The sequence below is a fragment of the Ascidiella aspersa genome, chromosome 1, assembly GCF_963924565.1.
Source record: "Ascidiella aspersa chromosome 1, kaAscAspe10.2, whole genome shotgun sequence".
NCBI lineage: Eukaryota > Metazoa > Chordata > Ascidiacea > Phlebobranchia > Ascidiidae > Ascidiella > Ascidiella aspersa.
The window spans coordinates 36,194,365-36,222,141 of record NC_139447.1 but is presented as its reverse complement, the minus strand read 5'-3'; the positions used below and the strand labels follow the sequence as shown (position 1 = coordinate 36,222,141).

Sequence of the window (27,777 nt, the reverse complement as noted above, 5' to 3'; positions counted from 1 at the left end):
AGAACTAGGCTGAATATTTAGCGATTTTCACTGGGCCAGTTTACTTCCTATGTCTATTGAGCACACGGCCTACTAAAGTCACTTGTTTTCTCCACAGCCGGAAGCACCCTGCGAGCATTGAAGGCCATCGAGGACCTTCACAAACTGGAGAAGCCCGTCAATGTTGTCGACACCCTTATGGTGCCCACTCTCGGCTCACAGGAGGGCGCCTTTGAGAACGTGAAGGCCAACTTTACTGGCGAGCAGGTTAGTTGCCGTTTTTTTGGTTTTGTTTTTCACCGTTTAAAAAAATGCTGTTTTTTTACTTTTGTTTTTAACCGTTGCGGAAAATTGTGTGCTGTTTGGCGATTATTTTGCTGCGATTTAAACTGAATTCCAAGTAAAACACCATGTCGCCCATTATAAGAGAGTATTCATATACGTTGTCCTGTGCACTTTCTGTATAAAATGCCCCTTGCAGTAAATTTTTAGGCATTTTCTTTTGCTGGGGCAAACGAAAAGTTATGCTGTTGAGTAGGTTGTCCGATTATCGGATCAGAGTCGATACCCGATGACTATAGTCGGAGTATCGGTACTCGTCCGATACTAGGGTGTTATCGGTAATACCAAATTAATTTAGACATTTCAGCCAATGTTTGAATTCCAACAGCGATTTGTACCTTGAAAAGTGAACTTAACAAAACGTAGTATGAATATCAAAGCCCATACAGAAGTAGGTATCATTTTGACATCATGTGATGTTGAAAATGAACGAAGAGTTATTCGAAACGTTCAAAATGCTACCTACTTCTGTATGGGCTTTGATATTCTTATTACGTCTTACTACAACCTCCAACCATTATGCTCCAAAATTTAACAAACATAATTAATTGGTTAACACATGGGGAAACTAAACGTTTGAACGCTAAAGCCAATTTTACGTGGAAAATTTCCTTTGAGCGTTAAATTCCATCAATTTTGCAGGGTTGACTTTACTAATGACGTCATTTGGTATCAGTATCGAATAAAATGCCAAGCATCGGACATCTCTGCTGTTAAAGCTTGACATTTGCTTTACGTTTTTCTTTTAGGGCCAAACTATCCGACAGCTGATAAACTCGCGATACATCAGGAGAGTGGCGATGTGCTGTCTTGCCACAACATCAGGTAAATACGCTTTAAAATAATGACTCGCCTTGGCCATGGCTTGAAATGGCAAACGCAAATCCATGTTGCGAGCAAATTGACCCGAAAAGGCCGAAAAATAAAATTCTTATTCAGTGCAGTGAATTGTGTAACAATTTTCCCAATTTTGTTGAAATCCTACTATGAACCAATATCACTAAATGTGAACTACGGCAGTCGGCTACCCACCTAAATTAAACGATGCCTCGTAGATTGAAAAGAACTGTTCTAATCCAAAGTGTTAATAAAGTCAAGTTCTTTTAGTACAATTATATCAAGATTTTTAGTGAACTTCTGCTTGATTGACCTTGCACCGCGCTATTGTTTCTTTTACTCACAGGTCGCCGCCAGCACTTGGCCGTTAGCCATGAAAAGACCAAGGTGACTTTACTGCAGTTGTCCGCCCTGCTCAAGCAAGCTAACGTGAGCAAACGCAAGCTGACACTCACCCGACTCTCAACCACTGCTATGCCATTCGCTGTCACAACCATCACAGGTAACTATAGACTTTGCTCCTTCGCTTAAATCAGCATGGCCCACCTAGGGATGTTCAACTTAGAATATCCAATCCTTTAAATTGAATCCAAATGAAATTCGGATCAAATTCGACTTTATTTCGGGGTATAGTTTAATGTTTTACCGCCGATGGTTGCCCCTAATTCTACATCGCAAATAGATAAAGGCCTGTCGCTGCAGCGACACATTTATAGAGCTTGCTTTAAATCAGGGGCGGGCAACTTTTCCAGTCGGCGGGCCTGATGTGGGAAAATAAGGTACTTGGCGGGCGCTGCCATAGCCTGCATGTTTTGTCGCATAATGGCGGCTGATGTTGTACTCTTTGAGCACGGTACACTTTCATTGCTGAGCGAACATACTGTTTTTTTGCTGACTTGAGCGAAAAAGTACTTCGGCATCAAATCCTTGTTAAATTTGCAAAACTTTACGTTTCTTGGCAAAAGCAAAGAAAAAAAATACTGATTGTAAATTCTAAATCTAATTTGGGAACAAACAATAGGATTTAAAAAGAAACCATACCTAAAGCAGAAAATCAATGATACCATAGGATTAACACCAACGTCATAATAAAGCCAAATACGCGGTACTACCCATCACAGAATAAGAACAATCATTTCACTAACATAAATCTGTCAGAATAAGTCCTAAATTCTTCGAAATAAGGCCTAAATGGCCAACATTAACGCATGAAACTGTAGGGAGAGGGTATAGGACGATCGGGGGCCATGAGAATGGCATCGGCCATTATGGTATCGGCCCCCGGGCCGAATGTTGCCCGCCCCTGCTTTAAATGTAGCCATGTATACTGCAGTTTCAGCGGGTTTTTTTTCGGGCGACCAATTACTTAGCGTCTCGCGACAACCTTCGTTTAATGATTAAGTGTCAATCAAGCGTCATTGGACGAGCGCGTGCGAAGTAAAATCGAGGTTAAATAATTTAAAAAAATGTACCGGGATTCGTTATTTAGATTCGAAACCTAAAGTTCTAGGATCGGGCCAATTTTTCAAGGGTATATCCAGGATTTTAGTTTGGGGGCATAGAAAAGCATAGCAAAACTTACAAAATGACGTTACCAGGTATTTATTGTTTAATTACGATTTACGTGCTGTAACCTTTCATTATATTATGACAATCATTACATGGCTAAACTTTTCATATTTACCCTTAAAATGTTGGAAATAACGGAATTATCTCTCAAAACCTTCAGCCAATCCTTCTAACGAGGAGGTCCTTGCTGTTTGCGGCCTCAAGGATTGTCACGTGCTCACCTACGCTTCAGCGCCCGCAGCCGTCACGCCTTCTGGTTCCGTGACGCAACACTTAGTGCTCCACCCCCAGCTGGCCACCAACAATTACATCATAAGGGCGGTCTGGCTCCCTGCCTCACCAACCATGCTAGCCCTGGTTACTGCTGACTTTATCAAGATCTACGATTTGGCCAAGGTGCGTCTCATAGTAGTTTGGCAAAAAGTTTGTTTTATTGATTTTGTTGTTGTTATTTAACTGGAAACACATTTTTAGCTGTTGAGTGACTGTTTTTATTGTTTGTTAAAAAAAACATCTTTAGCTGTTGAGTGACTGTTTTTATTGTTGGTTAAACCGCGCACTTAATGCCAGTTGCATATATATATATATATATATATATAATTCTATATATTATGCAATTCAATGCCATTGTAAGGTTTTATAATTAAATACTTATTACCGGTATTAAATATATTTTATTGGTTATTTTATCGTAAGTTCTGTCGTTCTGCTCCGCTAATAATCCTGTCTATCCTTCAAATATGATCAAAATGATATAAAAAAGGGCGAAGTAGCGTATTTTACAACATATTTTTACGCTACGGTCAAGTTTGATTGTTTTTTATTTAATAATGGACCGCAATTTATTTATTTTTAGTGTTTTTTGGACCCCAATCTTAGTAGTTTTGTGGCCTTAAAGCCGTTTGTTAAATTTTGTTGCAATAATGCAAATATTTAGTCCGTTGTCCACCTTTTTGTATCACTACTATTTTATCGATAAATGTTGTCGCGTGGACTTTACAACTAAAGATACATAAAAAAAACATGTACAACCTTATTGTAGCAAATGAGTGGTTTCACTACTCCCAAAAGTAGTTAAGCCCTAGCGTTTCTATCATTTTAAATTCCGTGTTTTAAATTTCACCACCTTTTTTATCACTATTAATGTAATGATAAATGTTATAGCGTGCACAACTGAATATACATAGAAAAAACATGTACAAATCCTTACCAAAACGTAGTTAAACCCAAACGTTTCGATCATTTTAAATTACGCGTTTTAAGTTCCTACCCTGAAAACGCTCCGTCCAATTACCCTGTTACCCTAAATCTCACTCTTTTGCCCTAAAACCAATTTTTTTTCCAGGACGTACTCTCTCCCTGCTACTACCTGCTCCTTCCCACCGGTAAGATCCGAGACGCCACATTCGTGGGAGGGATGCGAAGTGACCGTGATACCTGTATCGTTGTCATGTCATCCACAGGATACATCTACACACAGACCCTCAACGACGAGAGCCTGGCCCTACACGGCACTTTTTACCTGACCAATGTTCTATCGGTAGGCGACCTGCTGTTACTTCTGATGTTATGATTTTTATGTATGTGCTTGGTGTTGCAAAATAACGGCCATTTTGTGAAGACCTTAGTCTTGGTCATGCCATAGCGAAATAACCCAGGTGTAGGTAGGTTGCTGTATATTAGGATATTTGTGAAAAAATCACCATTTTATATGTCGTCCAAGTTAAATGAAATCAAAGCAGTTGAAAATAGAAAATTAAGCGACCACCTCCAATGACATTTTTTTTCTTGATCACCCTGTATTTTTTAGTTTGAGTTTCGCTTCGTCTATAATAGCAGAAACCACCTCCCTTTAAACGCCGATCAACAAGTGAACCCCCTGAGAGTGTGCGGACTAATTTTAGGGGGTCCATGGAAGCCGATTCGAAATTTAGTTTATAATTTAACGGATTAATTAAAAAAAAAAGTTTATTTGAAAAAAAAAAACGCTTTGGTACGTTCTATTTAGTTTACATTTTTTTACGCCATCTTAAAACTCCCACGCGTTAAATAACTTCCAAAACTACTGATATAGTTGGACAAGTTTCGTGATCTATCCAAGTAAAAGTTTTCCACTTTAGATTTTAGCCCCCCCCAAAAAAAAATAAAAAAAATAATAAAATTTATCTTTCCTTCCAGTTGAATTTTTTTGTTTAAAGTAATAAAATGTTTCTATACTTCCAGGTTGTCCATCCTCAGCTTAAGGAAGGTGGCGGCCAGGTTGGCGGGGTATCCGTCTACTACTCGCACTCGCTCAAGCTACTCTTCTTCAGTTACTCGAACGGACGTAACTTCGCGGGAACGATGGACGCCAGCATGGAAAGCGTAACCACGCTATTTCCAATTCAGTATAAGGTGAGAATTATGACTTGATTTGTTTCCATTCATTTTTAAAACTGTAAGTTTTCACGATCGCCTCAAACAAGCTTGTAATCATTCCACCCAGGCTTTACACCATAACCTAAAAAAGCGGATATCGGTTAAAAAAAGTAATATTGATCAATTTCTAAAAATTACGTAGCACTTCTTGTTGATTGGTATGCTGTGTTGTCCGCTGATCTTGATTCAGTGAACTTGCATCAATTTTTTTTGCAATGTTCCGCCCTGTTTCAGTTTCAGCAAAATGCTGAGCAACGTCTTTAAACACTGTTTCAACCAAATCCCATTGTTCACTAACAACTATTTGATAATTTCCTTTCCCAAGCAATTTCCTCACTCGGGGCACCAGAATCGTTTACGCCTTACCACCACTTGTATATTGGTTTCTATGCTTCACCTTATTAGTTATAGTTCCGGTTAGGTGCAACCGCTTGAGCTCTATTGGTTGGTGAAGGTTTATTCTTTCTAATACGGATTCCGGTTAATACCACAACCAAAATACCAATCAAAAGTATATTGTTTACAATGTGAGGCAAAACATAAGTACAACGCGCGAACCACAAACCCCTCTGATCTGTGTTTTCGTCTTTTACACTCTGTCTTTTTTTCTCACAGGCCAACAACGGCAGTAGTGGTCGTAACGGGTCAAACAACACCTTGTACGAATGGTCGGAAGTGGTCAACCATCCAGGACTGGTCTTTTCCTTCTCACAGTCGCAAGGTTGTCCGGTCGTGGTCATGGTCGAACCGGACAAAATATCGCTGCAGGAAATTAAGGTTCTCCTTTTTTTATTGTGTGAATATTGCGTTCTTTTAAATGTTAAGTCCTACTGTTTAAGTACAAGTATTTCGATTTGAAATTTTTGTTAAATAGCCGTAAAATTGCTAGAACATGCCAACAAAAAATAGGCATTTGTGGTTTTGTACTAAACCTGTTGTATTCTTAGTTATACCGTTAATGTGTTAAAAACGTGCCATTAAACCTAAAAAATTATTTAAAAAATAAAAAATAAAAATTTACTAACAGTTACTAAAAAAAAATTACCAATATCTTGAAATTTGTCAAAGATTTTTTTTATTAACGGAAATGACTTATTCGAAACGGTCAAAATGATACCTACTTCTGTATGGGCTTTGATATTCTTTCTACGTCTTTCTAGAACAACTGATAAAAAATGCCCAAAATATGCAGGGTCTGTCGGCCAAGGCCAAGATCCAGGACCTGGTGGCGGTCCGGCACGCCGGGGCTTCCCCGGTCTCATCGTCGGCGGAGTCGGGCGAGAAGACGACAATCATTGTTCTCTGTGAGGATGGATCGCTGAGGATCTACCTCGCATCTGCAGAAGGAACAGAGTACTGGCTCCAGCCTAAGCTTCAGCCCACTATTGTGCTAGGTGAGATGGAGAATTGGTTTTACTGTTCTTCATTTTTTTTTGTTCTACGAGAAAATTTTTTTGTTTTTGCCTTCCTTTTGGTATTTTAGGTTTTAGTTGGTTTAAGTAGAAATGATTTTAAGCTGCAGGTCACTATTGTGCTAGGTGAGAAGGTGAATTCATTTTAAGCTGGAATCTGTTGTAAAAATATTTTTTTTATTGCTGTTCTGCGACTTTTTTCTGCTGTTCCAAATTTTTTGTTGTTCTGCGAAAACAAATATTTTTTGGCCTAATTTTGTTTTACATTGGGGTTGAAGTCTCGTGGCTAAATTGAGAACAACTTTGTTTTTATTTTAGGAGGAACTCCAACCGGAAGGACCAAAGCACCACAACAAAAATCGCCAAGTACCTACTTCTTAACCTTCTTTTCAATGTTGTTTTTTAACTTTACTAGACGTAGTATGCTGTTTACCCAATACTGTTTAGGAGCCTTTATTTTTGGCACGGTTGTGAAAAAGCTTCAATATTGTGATTATGTCGTTCAATAATGGAGCTCGACTTTCAGTTTCTGTTTTTTCCTTTTGTATTTTTGGTCTCTTGCGTCAAACTTATTTTGTACTAGTTTAAAAAAACATTTTTTTGTTTAAGTTTTTTTTTTGTATTTTTGGTCTCGGGCGTCAAATTTATTTTGTACAAGTTTAAAAAAAACTTTTTTGTATAGGTTTTTTTTTGTTTTTTGGTCTCGGGCGTCAAACTTATTTTGTACAATTTAAAAAAAAACTTTTTTGTTTAAGTTTTTTTTTTGTATTTCTTAGTCTCTTACGTCAAACTTATTTTGTATAAGTTTAAAAAAACATTTTTTTGTTCAAGTTTTTTTTTTTGTTTTTTTGGTCTCGGGCGTCAAACTTATTTTGTACAATTTAAAAAAAAATTTTTTTGTTAAAGTTTTTTTTTTGTTTTTTTGGTCTCAGGCGTCAAACTTATTTTGTACAAGTTTAAAAAAACATTTTTTTGTTCAAGTTTTTTTTTTGTTTTTTTGGTCTCGGGCGTCAAACTTATTTTGTACAAGTTTAAAAAACATTTTTTGTTCAAGTTTTTTTTTTGTATTTCTTAGTCTCTTGCGTCAAACTTATTTTGTACAAGTTTAAAAAAACATTTTTTTGTTCAAGTTTTTTTTTTGTATTTCTTAGTCTCTTGCGTCAAACTTATTTTGTACAAGTTTAAAAAAACATTTTTTTGTTCAAGTTTTTTTTTGTATTTCTTAGTCTCTTGCGTCAAACTTATTTTGTACAAGTTTAAAAAAACAATATTTGTCAATTGTCATTAACCTGTAAACGCTTTACAGGTAAGGAAGCAGATTCTGAGGACGTTTTGTTCCCGATCGATTTCTTCGAGTATTGCCAAGCAATCAACAACACCGACCTTGAGTTTGGAGGTCAACCGCTGGAGGTGTACAACGCAGCGCAAATCAAGAACAGACTCAACAGTACAGGTCTGTAATTAACCGAAAAACACGCAACTGGTTAGTGTTGGTGACTTGCCTTTTTTGTGCGTTTTTTAATCCTGTGGTTATTGAATTTGGGTGATTAGTAATTACTGATCCATAAAGGGGTAGTTGAAAAGGGTTTAAGGCAGGGCTGCGGAGTACGACGGGCTCAATGCTCATGCGCAGTCCCAAATTTTAAAACTGTTATGGCCGCCAACTATAAAACATAAAGGCGGAATAGCATGTGGCGGAATACTTTCCAACCGTGTATCGTGAGTGAATGCATTATATAACACCCATATACGTAAATTGCTAAATATTCACCTTATTTAGTTAGGTAAATTGGCGGAATACAGACTGTAGAGTCAGGGCCGGACTCGGGACTCAACGAAATCGATAATTTGACCTCGAACTCGGGTTTATTTTATTGGCCGGAGTCGGACTTTAAAGTTTGATTGCTGTGAAGCAAGAGAGTATTTTTCGTATAGAGTTTGTATGCAGATTATAACCTCGTTGTTGTGTTGTTTTATCAACTGAATTGACGTCAAATTTGATAATTTTTAAAGTGGATGGTTGAAATATAAAACGTTTTTTTTAAACAGATATAACCGACTTAGTCAGCGAATACTCTGAATCAATTTAATGTAAAAAATACAGAAAAACTTGGAACACTCAGTTCAAATCTCCTACAAACAAAAAAGTACAGTCGAAAATTTTAAATTCGCTAAAAACAACCGTGCGTTTTTCTTTTTTCAGGAATGTACATCATGGGCAAAAACGACATGACGATGACCATTACCAACAAGAGTACCAACATGGTGGGTTTGAGCATTACATTTGTTGCAGAACATTTAACATTATAAGCGCAGTTAAATAAAAAAATATTAATTTACCGTTAATTATATACCTCGTAGAAACGACAGGAATTGGAGATTTTTAACACTTTAACAAGACCTGAATATGACTGTACACCTCCAGTAAAAAAACAAACCTGTCAATAATATTAGCTTTATTTACTAAACCAAATAATCACTTTTGGACTGACTTCAGGTGATGACTGGCATCCGTGTTCTGGTGGGCACCAAGGGATCCCTGACCGCTCCCTCCTCCGTTGTGATCGGAGACGATCGCCTTGTGTCGCTGGGACCTCGCATCAACAAAGCACGCTGGTTCGACCTACCTCTCACTAGAGCCGAGTCTATAGCAGCTCACAGCACTATGGTGTGTGGATTTGTATTCGTTTGCAAAAGACATTAGTTTATTGAATATGCTGTTGCTGCCCTGATTGTTTCAATTTTATTATTGTTCTTCAAAGTGCCAACGTTCCGGCCCCATATTCGGGCAATTTCGGGCAATAATCTAATGCCCAAATATGTGGTGAAAACGTTGGCACTTTAAAAACAATTTGCCGGAAGAACAATTGTAAAATTGTAACATTAGTTCATTTCAAAGCAAAACATAATTTACCATTTCGCCTTTTAGTACTTGTCATTTCATAAACTTGTGTGAACAATGGAGCTAAAGACTGATAGTGCAAACTTACATGTAAATATCACTTTAAAAAAATAACAGAAAAATATATTTCACCGTATAAAACTGACATTATTTTGTTTTTAATTTATACTCTTAAACAAACATTATCCTGTTTTTTACTTTTTTTATTTTTTGCTTGTTTGCTTGTGATTTTTGATGAACTTGGAGTAGTTTGCGACTTCTTGTTAGCATTTCAAGTTTCCAACAGAAACTGGCGTTCTTAAGTTTTTCGGGGATATTAATTTAACTTGTTGGGTTTAGGCGCAACTTTTCCAATGCTTTTCTTTGTACACAAGGTACAGTTTTTATAGTTTTTTTGTGTGTTCATCTATTTATTGATAGAAGTTCTTAGTGTAACTAGCTTTACTTAAAACTTCCTGGGTCACTAAAAATCATTGCAAGTTGAACATTAAAGTCAGTCTTGCCTTGATAAACCGTTTTGTTTTCGTATCTGACTTGGTTGATAGCCTTTTCAAAATAGTTTTTTTTTTTTTTTTTTTTTTTTTTTTTTTTCACCTTTTTTTGAACAGCCTTTTCAAAGGTTTTCGCTCTTTGAAACTTTGTTGTGATTTTAGCTTCGTCTTACTTTTGGCATTTCTGAACAGCCTTTTCAAAAAAGTTTTTTTTTTTTTTTTTTTTTTTTTTTTTTCACCTTTTTTTGAACAGCCTTTTCAAAGGTTTTCGCTCTTTGAAACTTTGTTGTGATTTTAGCTTCGCCTTACTTTTGGCATTTCTGAACATCCCGATGACAACAACATCGTCGACAACATTAAAGTCTATGGAAAGACAAAAGAGGTTTTCGGTTGGCCCCAGGATGACACAGCCACTGGTAAAGAATACGTTTTTGCTATAATTTAGCCGTAGAAATGTCGCTTCAAATGTTACACGAATTATTTAGGCTAGACGTGGGCAAACTAAAAAAATGTAAGGCATTTTGAATTTTTGTGATTTTTTTTATCGGATCGGTTTTAAAGTACGAGGCCGTGTTTAGCAAAGAAACGAAAAACTTTTAATTTTTTTTTTAGAAACTTTGCTCTTTTTCTGTTTTTCTGAACTAAATGGTAAAATACCCGATATTTTGCATGGCTCAGTTATTTAGCCCGTGCTCGCGGGCCGAAACCGGCACTCCAAGTAAAATAATCCTACCCGCGGCTCATTTTCAATAAAACTATTTTAGGCAAAATAATAAAAGTATTTTAAATAGAAAAAAAAATCTATTATGTGCATTCGAGATCCCGTTTTTGACACAGCCCGCAAAGATATTTTCTGTTTCTCATGCGGCCAGCTGTCAAAAATAATTGCCCACCTCTGATTTAGGCCGTTTGAATGAAAATTCACTTCTGTTTTGTCAAATTTATGTTGGCAATTGTTGTTCATCAGGGAAGCCGGTGTTTTTAAATTCCCCGAATATTGAGCAGTAGGCATAAAGCTCGTATCATTGGGTTTTTTCCGCTTTTATTCCACCTTCACAAAAAGTGTCCTTGTCAAACTTTTCGTTGCAAAATGTAACTTTTCCTCTTAAATATTTTTTTAAGCGAATGTGGTTTAATTAATTTTATTTTGAATTAAAAAAAATCTAACAAAAGAGAGATTTATTTTGCCTTTTTTAAAATTGATTAGAATTACTACATTTTTGAAAACCTGAATATAAACTAGAATTAGATTAAAGAGAAACGCTATACACCAAGCGGCAGCTATAGACTATTGTTATATTTTTTTATCTTTAGGTAAGATCAGCTCGGCGACTCAAGTGTCTAACGGTAACAAGAGTCCAACCGCCAAAGCCCAACCAGTGGCAAGTAACGGAAGCGACGCCGACTCTGACATTTCTGGCGAGTCGCAAGTTCAGCCACCGGCCGCTGTCAGCAACACAGGTGCGTGGAAACTTTTACTCGCTTCGTAGGTTTTTAAGACATATGCCGTTCTTTGAAATACCTAAAACTAAAGCAAAGAACTGTTATAACGATACGGTCGCTCTACCAACTGAGCTACGCAGGCTCAAAACGTGAAAAAAGCTGTGACTTTGTTACAATAGTTATGGACGTTCCGTTAAACCTATTTTGCAGTTGTTTGGATTTTAATACACAGGCCTTACTTTGAAGTATCTAATCCTAAAGCAAAATAAATGTTAAATCGAGTGTATGTACGAACAGGATACACTGAGTAATGCTACTAATGTTGTTTCTCGACTTGCTCCCCTCTGAGCCTGTGTAGCTCAGGTGGTAGAGCGAAGGTCCCGATATGGCTGAAATCGAACCTCACCACAGGCTAGTCTTACAAACAGGATGCAGCAGGCAACGGTATTATAGTTTCTCGACTCGCTCCCTTCTGAGCCTGTGTGTAGCTCAGGTGGTAGAGATGGTCCTGGTATGGCAGAGGTCGTGAGTTCTAACCTCACCGCAGGCTAGTTGTTTTTCTAGCCTTGCCTTGATTGCACTGCAATTCAGATTAGGCCAACACATTTCAGTAAATAACCCTTTTGAAAAAGTACCCATCAAATGTTCATAACGACCTTTTTTTACAACGGCGTACCTTGCTTTTTAAACTTTTTTGTTCTTAACACTATGGAATTGTTTTACTAACGCTAAAAACACTGAGGTTCCCGGCATTTGCTAGTGTATTTCTGTTCATAACAATATATGGAGCATATGTTAATCAAAGTGCTAGAGAAACAACTCGAAACTCTACACAAAACAAGCGGGCAAATTAAAGTCAAAGTGGCAAGTCTCATCAACATTTTTTCTCTTCGTAGCAGTTTTGCACGACCGATTTGGACTGTCTGCTATCACCACAAATAGTATAGTCTTTATATGTTTGTAAATTCAAAACTGATGTCTAATTTCATGATAGCTATAGACCCACAATATCCGGTTTGAATTATCGTAAAAAAGATACTTTATATTTTTGGCAAAATGTACTGAACAGTGCGACAGGATACCGAACAACTTTACGCTTCATTTCAACCTAACTTGTTTGTCTAAAAACTTACCTAAGTCAAGTCAAGTAATCGTTTGTCCAAAACTCTTTTCCTTATTCCAATACACACAGGGGTCGCCGACGAGTTCCTCTTGTCATGCATGAGTGCGCTCCACAGCTCTTTCACCGAGAAGATTAACAAAGACGTGAGTTTTTATTAATTGCAACAACCAAAAAGCAGTTTTCTAAATGCAAGGGTTAAGTTGTGTTCATTTGTAGCTTGTGCTGCGCACCTGACAATATTAACAACATACAACGCTGAATTAATACTTATTATTTTAGCTATTAACTAGATTTATGTTACTGTTTTAAAATTAGATTAGAAGAAGAATTACTGAATTTTTGAAAACCATAGTATTAACTACGATTAAAACTAGAATTATATTTAAAGATTCACAGTCATTTAGATTGATTTATTCTCATAAAATGTGAACTGTGAATATTTCTGTTCTAATTTTAATACGTTTAAGCACAGGTTAGGTCTTTCAGGATGTAAAAATCACCTTTAAGTCTTTTTTACCAAACAGTGTAAAAAATCGTTTTTATTACTATGAAACTTAAAATGGCGTTACTCAAAGTAACATTTTTGTCAAAAAAAAAAATTAAGAGCACACTGGCAATGCAAAAATCAGATTAGAATTGGAATTAGACGCATTTTGCTCTAATTCGTTGAATTCGAAAATAGAATTATCTAGTTGTCCAAGTCTAACTGTGCGTTTATCCGAAATCCTGTTTTTTGTTCCCGAAATATTACATCCAATCTGTACCTAACGGTGCATTTTAGTTCAAACCGGGGCCTTTGCAGGTTTCAACTTCGCCGCCGAAAAATAAAAAAATCGTTTGCACAGATCGGTGCTGGGTCGAACGGCCGCGAGATGGCGCTAGAGGTGACGTCCAAGCTGCTTACGGAACCTCTCTCTCCTCGTGTGCTTGCAAACCTCAAGTTCCTTATGAAGAAGCTCTTTGCCAGCAAGGACGAATGTTACCGGTTCATGGTGGGTGCTTTGCATTTGTAAAACTGTTTTTCTTTTTTTCTTTTTTTCTTTTTTGATACATACAAAAAATGTGAGAATTTATCTTAAATTCCACTGTTTTTTTTTTCACTTTCGGTTTGTTGTTTTTTGTATAACATTGTGTTTCCGACAACGTTGTTAAAGCCATTTGTAGAATTTAAACATTCTCGTAAAAATGTGTGTGTATTTTTACAAAAGCTACTGATGATGCTTTTAATAGCGAAATATATTTATCATACTATAACATCCAAACAAACTGATTTTCGGTTTACTAAGTTCTGTACTTAGTTTAACCTTTATCATTGATGTGCAACTAGAATCGTTTGTTTTTAATCATTCGGATTCAGACAGATTCTGTTCTACGAAAGAAAATTCTGATAATTGTCGCCATTTATTTAAAATAATCATATGATTTACTAATTGAGATTTTTGATTGAATCCCAAGGACCAAGTTCTGCTGAAACACGTTGCCGCGTCTTTAAAATACGAGGAGGACGTCGAATCTTCATCCGTGAGCGGCACGAAGATTGATGAGGACTCCTTCCAGAGATCTCTCCAAATCCTTTCTGTGATCGCGCGTCGTCGACCTCTCAACGTCACGCCCTTCCAGCACGACCCCGAAGATGACGTAAAGGTGACGTCACGATGACGTAACTGTGAAACGAAATTATCGGCTTATTCTAGTGGTTCCCAAACTTGTTTGGCTTGCGGCGCACTAAAAAATCGTTTTTTTTAATTTAGTCTTTGGTTTACCTGGTTTTACAATCAATAATATTAAAAGTTTTTCAGAGTATGGAGATAAATTAAATACTATCTGAAATAACATTTTGATGAGGTTCGACGAAGCAAGGACAGGACTAAAAACTATTTCGCAGCACACTTTTAACAGAACAACAATAGAGTAACTTTACAAATCGCTGTTAACACACGGCAAACTATATATGTAAATGTCTCAAAATTATTGATTCGCAACCAATAGTGCGTATTCAAGTCTAAAATGCTTGCGTGTATTCCTATTGGCAATACAGATAACTTATTTTCCAATATTACAAAAAGATTCGCGGCATACTTTTAACAGAACAACAATAGATTAATTTTACAAATCGCACTTAACACACGACAAACTAGATGTAAATGTCTCCACATTATAAATTTGTAAAGGATATTGCGTATTCAAGTCTAAAAAAATACTTGCGTGTATTCCTATTGGTAATACAGATACTCTCTTTTCCGATATTTCAAAACGTTTTGCGGCACACTTGACAATCTCTCGAGGCCCTAGTGTGCTGCGGCACATAGTTGCAGAATCACTGGCTTATTCACTGACATGGATCTTTTATTGATGCAGGTGATGGATCTTGAATCCGGACGCTCTGAGGATTCGCCAAGAGACGAAGAGTGGGTTTACATTTTTCTATAAGATTTTAGTTTAGATCCGGGGTTCTTAAACTGGGGTTCGTGGACCCCTTGCGGGTGCGTAAACTGTTTTTTTGGGTCTATAAACGCTTACTTTAAAAGCCTTAAGTCCACAATTTAAAATGTGATAACTTTAAAAACCAAAAATTTATTAAAAATGAACTTTGGCCTTTCGTCAATTGCTTGTGTTCTCTAATTCTAGTTCTAATCTAATTCGGATGTTACCAAAAATGCTACTTTGTCCAACCGCACTTTTAGTCTCTTAGTCAAAACAAAGAACTTGAATTCAAACTCTTTGGTTGGAACAGAATTTTCACAGTCTAAAAAGCATATGCTATGCTAAAAGGCCTAAAAATTAGCACACACATATTTACCATTCACATTCTTATTAGAAGACTTCTCGATTTAAATGTAATTGATTGTGGATAATCAAATGTAATTCTAGTTCAAATTCATTTTGTTAAGAATTCGGTAATTCTAATTCTAATCTAATTTCAGAAAACTCAATATATCTAATTTAGAAAAAAACTGAAATGCCCTAATTTTAATTCTAATCTAATTTTAAAAAGCTAAATAAATCTAGTTGACCAAGTCTGCATCCATCAACTTAAACGTTCGATACGTTCATTATGTATTCTGTCGGACTTGAGGTTTACTGAATATGAATATGTATCAACGTTATCCAAGCTACTTTTAAATTCCAGGGAGTTCCACGGTGCCCTGCTTCGTCGCATCATGTCGGCGTTTTGGCGTCTGCTGGCCAACAAGCCCAGGTCCAAACTACTGGTTCCGCCCTGTCTGCCTGGACTCACTCGCATCGAGATGACGGTCAAGGTCATAGTGGACATTGTGCACGCCGTTTCAGGTCAGTAAAGTTTGCTGTAGTTGTTCTGTTTGATTTGGGTATTGGCTTACAACATTGAGTGACTTGTGGCTATATATCGCTCTTCAAAGTTTTTCATAATAGTTCTCAAAAATTGTGACCCCCCTACTCAAGTTTCTGATTTATTCAGGGAAATTTAAAAATAACCTATTTTAAATATACTACGCCTGGTAGCAACAGCATATTTATTATTTAGGGCAAGTTTCTAACAACAGCAGAATACTCTCGCAAAGCTGGTAATTCAGGTCATACACTATTAAAAGATCTTGAAAGATTCCCACTGCGAGATCCATTTGAAATATACAAAAGGCCTCACCCATTAGTGTTTTTTTTTAGTTTGCTGTTCGTTGTGAAATTGTGAATGAACTAAAGCATAAAAAATATAGCCACCACCCTTTGATATTTTAAAACTTAGATGGTCGTTAAAAAACTGCCATCGTTATTGTTTTTAATTTAAACTCCCAATCAAACTGTCAATCATATCACCATTCAATCAAGATCTAACTAATCTATGTGATTTTTTTCCATTATATAATATTTACAATTATTTTTTTTAATTTCAACTTCTAATCCCCGTTTTTTGTGAACAGCCTCTGTAAGAAGCACAATGGACATCGCCACTGAGATCTACCACCAGCTCCTGACCCACAGTAACCCCCGCGTTCGCTTCGCCGCCAAGAGCGCCCTGGTGAGGTTACTTCGGGTCACGAGCGCGTCAGGCGGGCAGCGCGTGATGAGGAGCAGCAGCAAGTCGTCGGACACGCCCCCAAGTACGAGATCGGCTTCGCCCCCTTCGATTGCCTCTAGCCAAACAACGGCCAGGGTGAGTTGGGTTTTGTGCTCGGAGTCATTCTGTATGTTTTAGATCAGGGGTTCTTAAACTGGGGTCCATGGAACCCTTGGGGGTCCGTGGAGTAGTTTTAGGGGGTCCATGAAGGTATAATTAAAATATTAGTGTATATTTAAGAAGTAATCATTTTTTTAATGAAAAGAGTTCAATTAGGAATAAAACGGTTTTGCACTGAATTTATCTCGACTACATTTTTCTTACACATTTATTAGACTGAAATCAGCAGATTTTAGAAGTCTATTTGTATTGTGACGTCAATTTATAACGTCATCTCTGAAAATTTCTTGCCTACCATGGTCCACTCAAAGCAAAAAAAATTATAGGTCCGCGGTTAAAAAATAGTTCAAGAACCCCTAAATTGTTTATAGTCCCAAGGCCTGAAAACATACGAAATATTTAACCCGACGTATCAGATCTGCCCGCTAGTTTGACGATTCCTAGTTGTAATCCACCAACCCTAAACCAACTGCCAACAACCACAGGTGAGCAATGGAACAGTCGCTGATCGCAACCAGCATCTTGCACCAGGAGTCGACCACGACCATCCCGGTTCACATATAAGCAGCCATGGTACAGCTGGAGGAACTATCGATGATGATGAAGGCGATGACGACGATGATGACGATGATGATGATGATGATGAAGATGATGACGAAGGTGATGACGACGATCGTGATGACGACGATGATGATGATGACGATGAAGACAATTACGAGTCTCTGCAGGACAGTGAGTGCTACCGATTTACTTTCTTCATATTTTTGCGATGCAGAGCAATGTTTCAATAGAAAGATTGAAGTATTCGATAAGAATCGTCACTGATAAAGGCATGAGGTATTGCCGAAACGTTTGTAAACAGCAAAATGTCGATTTTATCGAACATCATGGCTTTAATCTTATTATTGAAATTACTAAAGAACCCCGTGTATCGAGTTCCAGAGCAGTGTTATTTTATTTAATTCCTTTAATGTAAGGTACGAGTCTTTGCAGAACAGTGAGTTCAACCGATTTGTTTGCTCCAAAGTTAAAAAAAAAACTATGAGTATTTGCCTGACATTGAGTACGACAAACTTCTCGAGACCAGGACACCGATTTTATTTTTTTTATTAAAGAGCACTAACCATGGCTGGCATTCGTATCATTTTCATTTAAAAACGTGCCTAACCGATTTAAAAATAGTTGATCAGTTTTGCAATTTCCCCAAAAAAGTATTAATTTTTTATTCATAATTATTTTTAGGAAATACTGATCCAAATAGATCGCTAATTATGACTTGACTTTTTGCAATTTCAAAATAAAATAGTTTTATTAAAAGAAAAAAAACGTTTTTACCCTGAACGTATATATATAGCCATTTCTAAATATTTATATTTTTCCACGCAAACAACAATATTTTGAAGGAATCCGCTTTAAACAAAGTAAACAAAGCGAACCCCGGTTGTAGCCTATTCATACGTTTTTCCACCAAGTATTTGTGCCAGTTAAAAAAAAAAAAAAATAATTAAAAAAAATAATTTCTATTGCTAAAATAATTTAATTTTTTTTGTAGGGGTGAAGAGGCTCCCATGTATGATCGTCTGATAGCACTTGCCCAGATAGTGCTGTTATTAGAGATAGACCGATATATCGGTTTACCGATAATATTGGCAGATATTTGGCTTCTACCGATATATCGGTATCGGTAAATGTATGACCGATACTTTTGCCGATATTTTAGTACGAAAAATTGGTGTAATTTTTCCTGTACAACAAACCACCCACTTTTTGGTAAAAAAATTGGGTATTAGCATCACGTCAAGTTAATGTGCAAAATAATTGTTTAATAATTAATAAAGGCATATAAACTAAAACGTTATTTGGGTTTTATTTTTATAAATTCGTGTTTTGAACATTTCCTAGGTAAGTTAAAAATCGGGTATCGGTATTGGTTCAAAAAAGTCATATCGGTCGATCTCTAGTTGTTATTTATTAAAAGTTAAAACTGGTCATGTAATGTTAACGTCAAATTCTGTTAACAGTTGTACAAAATTTAATCTTCAACCCCTTTTTTGTCGAGCAGTTCAGGATGCAATGGAGATTGAATCGATTCGTGAACACAATCCGATCGTACCAGGAGGACACGACTATTACGAGGAGGTAATTGCATACATCTTAGAAAAAAATTGCTTTAAATGAAATCTTCTTAGCTATACAAACGAAATCCGTATTGAAGAACAAAAATTCCCATAACCTTGAAAGATTTTGGGATTATAGTTCGTGTAAAAAAAAGAAAAGAGAAGTGTTTTTTAATCTCCTTGATCATTTAAAAAAAAGAATACTAAATATGGAAAAGTAAATATAATTAATTGACGATAAATATCGCAAATTTGAAAGATGGCTTGTCTACGTGAACTTTCAAATTCCCAAAGGGTTGATTTTCGTATAACACTGTTTGCTGAATCCCGCGGTCTACTGCAAGATATAGCTTATAATAAATATCAAAACTTTGAATTTACTAGTTTTACTCCCCAGAGCGGAGCAATAACAAATAAGAGAAATCTGCCAGTGGTTTAAGATTCCACAATGCTCCACGCTATTTTTTGTATAATACAAACAATATGCTTTTGCTTAGCTGTTTAATGTAATTTTGTCAAAAATCGACGGTTTAAAGTTAAGTTATTATTGGGAGAAAGCTACATTGTTTTTCAACCCCTATAGCCAATCTAAACCATTAATGCAGCAGGACTTGAGTACACACAACGAGTTTCGCACTTTTTATTGTTCGCCTTATACGATTAACACTTTGCACTGTTATCAAATTGTCATATAAACTATATTTGGTTATCTGCTGTTCAAATTTTCAAAATTAAACTTCAAGGATTTTTTTTTTTTTTTTCAAAATTAAGCTTAAAGGATTTTTTTTTCTACATCTTTCAATTCCTGGCGCTGGTTAAGAATCACTGTTTTAAACGATTGTAAGAGGTGTGTCAAAATGAAACCATAAGTAACGATTTACTGAAATCAATTACCCTAAACCAGTAATAGCGTTTAGTGGGACAAATTTGTCAATTTTGTTGATTAAAAAATGTAACACGAAAAGGTTACTAACTTAATGCAGCATGATTAAATATCGGATGTTTCAAAACGAAAACGTCCCGGTTAAATCGAAAGAAAGATGAGGCTAAAATGATTTTTTTTTCACTTTATCTATTATTTTGTGAACCCAGGGCCTTCTGCCTGGTTCTGTACCAGACGAGCACAGCCACAACTTCGAGCAGCTCCTGATGGGCGGGCATCCGGACCAGGACGACCAACTGATGTTAGGGGGGCGCGGCGCCGAGCAGGGGTCCGCCGGTGCCAATGGAACCGACGAAGACCGCCGGAGCACCCGGGTTCTGGCCATGGACATGATGCGCGCAATGGCCGCCGAGGCAGAAGCAGGTATGTGGTGTGAATTTTCTTGTTATTTATTAAACAAGGTATATTTTCAGAAAATTCTTTGACAATTTACTTGTAGTTAAAGCAATTTTAAACTGTATTGTGTAATAAAATACATTTCGAAAGTTACACAAACAACAAAATTTTTGTGTCTAACTTTATGTGCGCGTTATTTCTCAACTGCGCAAACGACATTCAATAGTCTTCTTTTTCTCTAGTTTCTAATTTAAAACTAAGGTTAATCGAATAAACGTAAAATATGTTACATTTTATATCCAAGCTATTCTAATTCATAGCGAAGAATCCTGTTTTCTACACTTTTAATTTTATAACTCCGTTTACATCCTGAGCTTCATATCAATTTATTTTCTCGGCACAGCGGAAGAAGAGGAAGGCAACGATCTCGAGAACATGTTGATGGGGATCGACTTCCCGCATCTTCTACCTCCCGATGTTGACGATGATGAAGCGATGGTGGAATATGCGATCGCACTCAGCCTACAACAGCAGGAACAACAACAGGATGTGAGTACATAGGGTTTTCCGCTTCTCTAAAACTGGTGCAATGTTGATATTAATTTATAGTTATTATGCTGGCCTTAAACTGTATTCCCCCCCCTCCTAAACTATATTCTTTGCCGCCATTTAAGAAATAAATTTTTATTGCCCTCAGACGCTTTACACTGTAAACTCACGAAAAACAACAGAACATTAATTATATTATATAATATTTAGGAGTTACAATATTCTTATCCGGAAGTATTTTTGTTTTAGATCTCAAAATAGCAGTTTTTGCTAAAATAGTTTATTCCACAACTCTAAAACCTAATGTGATAGGAAAAAACTAATGACAGATTTTGAATCAGCGGCCAAAAATACACTAGAATCAGTTGGAAAACCCTGTGCAAGTAAAATTGTGTTGATCAGTGTTACCAACACAACATAAATTAAAGTATAACGTCCTGTCAGATTGAAGTCTTCAATTATAGTGGAATACACTCTATTCGCCATTGCATGACCATAGTGGAGGTCTAGATACAAAATGGCGTCCAAAAGCCACCCACACGTAACAATAGCTCATCCACCTCTTCTTCCTCCAGGCTGCGACTCCCAGCAATCCTGAGCCATCCGCGGAGCAACGTGGAGCCTCCGGGAGCCAGCAGATGGGAAGAAGCGGATCATTATCGGATGGCGGGAGCTCAAGCGCAAGTGATGCGGGAGAACCGGTCCGTCCTCCTACTGTGGAAGACTCGCATCAGGTGAGGAGAGGGTTACAGTTCTAGAAAACTTTGTAAATTGCTGTATTTGTCTAATTGTAAATATTTTAAATGTTTCGAATATATTTTTATTCATTTTTAAAATGTATTACTTTTAATGTTTCAAATATATATTTATTAATTTAAAAAAATTTTAGATGTAGATTGTGGAATTTTAAATGTTTTGAATATTTTTTTACTCATTTTTAACATGTAGCATTTTGAAGGATTTGATTATCATTTTTTCATTTTTGAAATGCAGCAAAGTTACTTTGACCTGGTGAAGCACGGTTGTGCGAAAGCTTATCGAGAATTCTATACAATTTGTGTTATATACTAAAATAGAAGTAAAATAGCACAGATGATGTTAAGACTGTTTACAAAATCAGGTACAAAACATACAATCATTTCTTAAATTTTGGAAAACAAAAAAAATTTAAAGACATTTTTTTAGAAATTATGTTATGCTTTATATCTGTTTGACAAACAAAGTAAATTTCATCCTTTTAATTTTTTTAAGTAAATTTCATCCTGCAAAAAATGTGAATTTCTCCGATAGAAATTTATTTGAAAAATAAAATGTGATAATGGAAATCACCTTGACCCTTGCAAGATAAAAAAAATCATTCGGACTAACATATACTGAACAGGTCCTGGCGAAATATATATTTATCTTTTAAGATCTTTTAGTAGTGCTAGGTTCGCTAGATTATTCTGCTGTTGAAGAAGAAAATTGCATTTCCTGTAAAAGTTATAAATGTTCAATAACTTTTACATTACGCTCCATTCTCCCTCCAACTCACCATGAATGCTCTTTGCATTCCCAGGAAGAAGAGCATCGCTCCGCATCATCCTCCAGACGTGAGGAGGAAGATTGTTTGGAGGAGGACATCCAGCTCCCGGTCTGTCAGAGTGAGCGGGATCGGATCGGCCCGGAGCGACTAGAGGAGATCAGAATCACTTTGCTCCGGAAGCTCTTCGCTCGTCTCGAAGAAGTTGAGATGATGGGAGGGGAACACAGCATCCCATTCTTCCAGGTGGGTTGGGCGTTTTAGAAACACGGTTATGATGGCTGTGTGATTTTTGTAAATTTGCTGAAGGAAAACCCTTGCAAGCATTGTTTGTCTTTTCACCACTTTTTAACTGCTTATTTGGTTTAATTATTGCTACACCAAGCAAATTAGACTATATAGAGTGAAATAGCTGTCATTGCAGCAACTTTGTCCTGGGTATCCAATCGCTTTTTCTTAAAAGTTGCGGACTTAAAATGTGACTAACCTGAAACTTTTCATCTGCGTAATACCATTTTTGTGTTTACTCAGATATACTGACGATGCCTTTACCGGCAAAATATAGTATACATATTTCCTGCAATCTTTGTAAAGTGTCTGAGACCTTAATACTAGATTACTTGACCGTTCTGCTGTGATCTATCATGAGTTGAGGCCGTCACTTATTTTGCAAGGGCCAAGGTGATTTCAAATATCGCACATTCGTTGCTCCACAACCTCAACTTTCTATTTTCCCAGGTGCTTTCAACTCTCATTTCGACCCTTGACTTCAACAACCCCGAGCACGTCGCTCTGCACCGCCACATAGTGGTCAGCCTGGTGGAGCGACTGAACGCGGCGATGAAGCGTGACGAAGAGAAAGATGAGGAAAAAGAGAAGAAGGGGCAGCTAGAGAGCATATCGGTCTGCACTCCTTCGCACGAGGTGAAAACAATAATGACTTAATCGTATATGAAAACAGATATTGAACATAAAATCATTTCTTGAAATTTTAGAAAATAAAAAAAAAATTTGAGATTTTTTTAAAGAAATTATTTTATGTTTTATACCTGTACATCATCTGATACGTCTTTGTTTTAGATTTTAAGAGTCTTTGTTTTAGATTTTATTTTTGGCAGGAGATTCCTTATCTTTTTATAGTGCCACCTGATTCCTCTGTTTAGAATTTGACAAACACGTCCATTTACAAAGTTTTCAAGAACTGGTTCCTAAAGTGTTTCAGCTTAAAATAGATCAGGTTTCAAATTTGTAACGATTCAAGTATTGAGGTGTCCGGTGTTATTTTGGTTTAACAAAAACGGGACAAAAACTAAATATTCCTTCGCACGAGTTGGAATAGTGAAGATTATGTGTACTTGAGTTTCTTTTCTTGTTCCGATGTACACCATAGCGTAATAAAGAGAGCTCAGGTTGGTTTTAAAGGACCTTTGTAATATAACATAAAGTTACTTTAGGTGTGGACTGTTTTTTGACTCATTACAATAACCAGTATCGGCGGCCATATCGTGACGGACGCCCTACCAACTGAGCTACATAAGGTCGGCGGATAGCACGTCGAGAAACGACCATAGCACTTAGGGTGCGACTGTCCTTGTATGGTCAGAGGTCGTGAGTTCGAACCTCACCACAGACTAGTTGTTTTTCTAACCTTGCTTGCACTATAACCCTCGATGACCCGAATGATTTCTGTAAGCCTTTTCAAAGTCAACCGGTGTTTGGATATAGTTTGGTAAACCAAAACACCACACGTTCGCTAGCAGCACTCAACACATAAAATTAAATATTTGTGTTATGTGGCTGTTGATTGTACGACGTCACACGTGAAACACTTTTATTGTGACATCACAATCTATTTTTGCAGGTCTTCGTCGTCATTATGCGACTCCTCAGTATTATGATGTCGCGTTCGCACGGGACTTCCCCCGTATCGCTACCACAGGACGCTCTAGCGCCCCCGGTGGCCACCAGCCTCCACGACGCCACCATGCGGATTCTCGCGGAACTAAAGATCGTCAAAACCTGCTTCAAACTGCTAAGGTGCAAATTTTTATTAGTTTGGAATATCTCTCTTGTTGTCGTATCTTAAAAATTTCCCTCCCCCCCCAACTTTTTTGTAGGAGTCTGTGTGTCGTAGGCGTTTGATAATTGAAATATTTTGTGATGTAAACCTAAAACGAAAAGAAAAATAAATTTGGAAATTGTACTATTGATTCCCATCGAATTAATCGCGAGTTTTGTCTAAGAATTTGTGTTTCGTGTTTGAAATATAACATGAAAGGTTTATATTCCAACACAAAATACTAATTGACATTGTTGAATATCCATGAAACGGTAGGCACGCTACAGCTAGTAGCTTCAGTTTAATTTCCTGCTATGCTTCGAAACGTTTGACAAACGTTTGGTATTCAAGTCTTTACACAACGACAAAGAGAATAATACCCAAACTCCTAAATGTCCCACGCCTGCCAAAAATGGTACATTTATTTTTTATTTTTGTCTGAACAAAAAACGTTTTCAAAGGCTGCGGTCTTCGCAATATAAAGAACATAAAATATTTTATGAACGACAAAGATTTTTAAACCCTACGGTCCTTGCAGTAAATAAAGGACATTAAAGAAAATTGAATTTTAACGTTGTTTTCATCGCAGCGCTTTGTACGAGGAACAGTGGCAGAAACAGGGCGACCAGGTCAAGACAAGTGACGTGACACCCCCCTCAAACCTCCTCAAGTCGGCCCCGAGCCTCCACCCGGCCGACATGACCCCCTTCTTCCTGCGCCAATACGTGCAAAGCCACGCCGGCGCCATTTTCGAGCCCTACCTGCGCCTTATCACCGAAATGGCGCTCAACCTCGCCTACCAGGTGCGCAAGCACGCCACCTGCGGGCAAGAAATTGGCGAGATGTTCGACGCAGGGTGGCGCCAGCTGCTCTCCGAGTTTATGCTCTTCCCTGGCGTGCTTTCGCTTGTGCGTCGTCGCGCTAGGAAGCTGCTGCTGTACATTACTGGATCAAAGGTATCGTTTAGTTGTATTCGCCTTTTTATTGCATTAACGTATATTAATTTGTCATCAGTTTTTTCGATGAGGTATCCTTTAGTATGTTTATCACATATTGGCCAGGGCAAGGACGTACTTTAAAATCTTCCGAAGTGCTTCAAAATTGAAAATTTATAATATTTTTTTGGCCTGTCACAAACTACTCCAACTACTACTAAGTTGATTAAATTTTTAAATTACTCTTTTATCTTGTATTAAGCGTATTATTTTGTAAAAACTTACTTTTTTTTGTCCAAAATATATATATATAAAAAAATAAAGGATTTTTGTTGGAAGTTAAGACAAATTAAGATCTTATTAGGATTTAACCTTTTTCAAACAACCGCTCTTTCGATTGAAATATCTTGCCAAACAACTTCAATAACAAAATGGTGAGAATACGTGAAAAGTATTTTTTTTTGCAATTTACAGCAGTCGAAAATTCCGCCATACATTAATCGACAATCGACACCATAAACAGTTAACCAAGTATTCCCGGTCAAGCATTTGATCGTCCACATAAAAAACCTTACTAATAGAGCAAAAACTGAAATTCCAAGGAATTTGAAATATCTCTCGGCACCCTTCACCTAAAGTATACCGCGGTTGAGATCGTCTGCCATAAACAGTAATACAAGTAATTTCTTGTCAAGCATTTGCTGCAAAAAAATATCCAAATCCCTTTTCGTTCGAACCTCTCAGGAAAAATACCGCATGGAGCGCGACCTCTACGCGCTCGACTTCCACATCAGCAACGGCCTCGAGCTGATTGGCTGGCGCGACGAGGAGAAAGAGGGCGTGGCAGCCGACGACGCCCAAACCGAAGACCACGCCCACCAGGGTCTGAGCCTCTCCTACAACGACCTAATCTCGCTGGTTGAGACGCTGCGAAAGTGTCGCGAAATAGCGCAGAGTCGTGTACGCAACTGGCAGCATTACTGCGTGTCCAACCCGTCGTGTATCGCCTTCCTTATGGACACCAGCTTACGCGCAGATGAAAATGTTGCCTCACACAGCCTCAAGCTTCTACTGTGCGCTATTGCACGGGACGACGCGCCGCCTGGAGACAAGGACGCAAAGTGAGTAGGACCCTTGGTGTTGGTTTGATTTTATTTGCGCAGTACATAAGTTAGTTCCGTGCACGGTGGAAGAACCGCCTTTTGCGCTAAAAGTGAGTTAGTTTTTCACCTTAAATTCGAATCGCCGTTTTACTACTTGTTTAATACTCGGCTCTTTTTGTTTTCTTTTGCACTCGTTTTGTTGTATCCTTAAAAGAAATAGTCCCATCGATTTAAAAAAAAAAATTTTCTAATGGTTAAAAAAACAGTAGACAAATAATGTAAATAATTAAAATGGACTCATAAAATTTAATTCGCACTTCGACGCGTGGCATCCTGCATAACAGTATAGCCCAACGGTTCCCAAACTGGGGTCCGTACAGCAGTTTTAAAGGGTCCACAAGAAGAATTAGTCTTTTATTTTTTGAACATTAGGCAATGACGAATGTTTTTAAACATCAGTCTATGTTTTAAACATTATCTGTCATCCTTATTGTCTTTAGTTATGTTTTATCATTCGATCATATAGCTGTGTTTTTTGTTTAAATTTTTATAAAAGTTTGGGGACCGCTGGTATAGCCACTTGCATAACTATTGTTCTTGTCCAAGGCTCACCAAGAGCGCGTCCAAAGGTTCCGTGACGTCAGCCAAGGGTAAAAATTCCGCCTCGTCATCGGCGGGAGGCGACAAGACGATGAGTCAGCAGCTTTCGCAGCAGATGGTGGACGGCATTTCGGACGTGTGGCTTACCGCTTTCCTGCGTCACTTCTTACTGGAGATGAACTCGAGCTCGATTCGTTGGAGTGCTCATGCCCTTGTGCTTAACATGTTCAGGTATACTTAATGAAATAATAATATTATTAATATTATTTTTTTAGTTAATATCTGGATCTAAGCCTGCTCCGACATTTCTAGTTGTTGATCTTTTTTTCATATCGTAAGATCCAAACAATACCACAAAGGTTGTAAAAAAGATCCAAAACAACTTTATTCAACAAAAGCTGAATACTATATAGTTAAGCAAAAAGCATCGTCAGTTCTACTAAGATTCTTAATTGGAATGAATTTTATGTTCAGGCATACGCTTTCTGTGTCAGGTTAAAAATTAGGGTTTACAGCAGTGTTTCGCAACCTTTTTCGACCTGCGGCACCCTACAGAATTTTTAAATAGTTCGCTGCACCCTCTAGCTTGTATTATAGCTGAGTGGTTAACTTTAACGTTACAATAAACGAGATTAAAAGAAAACAATCACTGTGCAACAAGGTTGAAAAAAACTTTTTAATTTTTGGCACTTTTATCACACACAAACAATTATATCCAGAAGCTTACCAATAGGGCAAAAATTGTAATCCTAAAGAGTTTGAAATCTCTTGGCACCCTTGATCGTTAAAAATAGCACCCCACAGTGCCGCGGCACCCCGGTTGAGAAACACTGCTTTACAGGTGGCCCAGAAATCTTTGAATCTGTAAAAGTATTTGGATGTTTGGATTGATTTACGTATTGAATGTGAAGTGAAAGCCCATATTTTTCCAAAAACCAATG

At 37.3% G+C, this 27,777-nt stretch overlaps 1 protein-coding gene across 1 annotated transcript in view; it reads left to right on the top strand.

Annotated features, from left to right (window-relative positions):
- The window catches only part of LOC146170296 (E3 ubiquitin-protein ligase UBR4-like), a 107,308-nt gene that overhangs the window by 33,512 nt on the left and 46,019 nt on the right, over nt 1-27,777 (top strand). Inside the window, exons 40-70 of the mRNA XM_083388159.1 lie at nt 98-246; nt 1,071-1,146; nt 1,505-1,660; nt 2,888-3,123; nt 4,073-4,267; nt 4,951-5,121; nt 5,761-5,922; nt 6,338-6,539; nt 6,876-6,923; nt 7,864-8,010; nt 8,761-8,822; nt 9,055-9,225; nt 10,249-10,366; nt 11,265-11,411; nt 12,586-12,659; nt 13,362-13,508; nt 13,972-14,160; nt 14,875-14,924; nt 15,647-15,807; nt 16,416-16,648; nt 17,158-17,404; nt 18,735-18,811; nt 19,882-20,095; nt 20,472-20,617; nt 21,229-21,351; nt 22,176-22,385; nt 22,878-23,063; nt 24,001-24,176; nt 24,788-25,154; nt 25,878-26,254; nt 26,843-27,067. Coding sequence (XP_083244285.1) covers nt 98-246; nt 1,071-1,146; nt 1,505-1,660; nt 2,888-3,123; nt 4,073-4,267; nt 4,951-5,121; nt 5,761-5,922; nt 6,338-6,539; nt 6,876-6,923; nt 7,864-8,010; nt 8,761-8,822; nt 9,055-9,225; nt 10,249-10,366; nt 11,265-11,411; nt 12,586-12,659; nt 13,362-13,508; nt 13,972-14,160; nt 14,875-14,924; nt 15,647-15,807; nt 16,416-16,648; nt 17,158-17,404; nt 18,735-18,811; nt 19,882-20,095; nt 20,472-20,617; nt 21,229-21,351; nt 22,176-22,385; nt 22,878-23,063; nt 24,001-24,176; nt 24,788-25,154; nt 25,878-26,254; nt 26,843-27,067 — 5,242 coding nt within the window. The remainder of the gene's footprint in view (nt 1-97; nt 247-1,070; nt 1,147-1,504; nt 1,661-2,887; nt 3,124-4,072; nt 4,268-4,950; nt 5,122-5,760; nt 5,923-6,337; nt 6,540-6,875; nt 6,924-7,863; nt 8,011-8,760; nt 8,823-9,054; nt 9,226-10,248; nt 10,367-11,264; nt 11,412-12,585; nt 12,660-13,361; nt 13,509-13,971; nt 14,161-14,874; nt 14,925-15,646; nt 15,808-16,415; nt 16,649-17,157; nt 17,405-18,734; nt 18,812-19,881; nt 20,096-20,471; nt 20,618-21,228; nt 21,352-22,175; nt 22,386-22,877; nt 23,064-24,000; nt 24,177-24,787; nt 25,155-25,877; nt 26,255-26,842; nt 27,068-27,777) is intronic.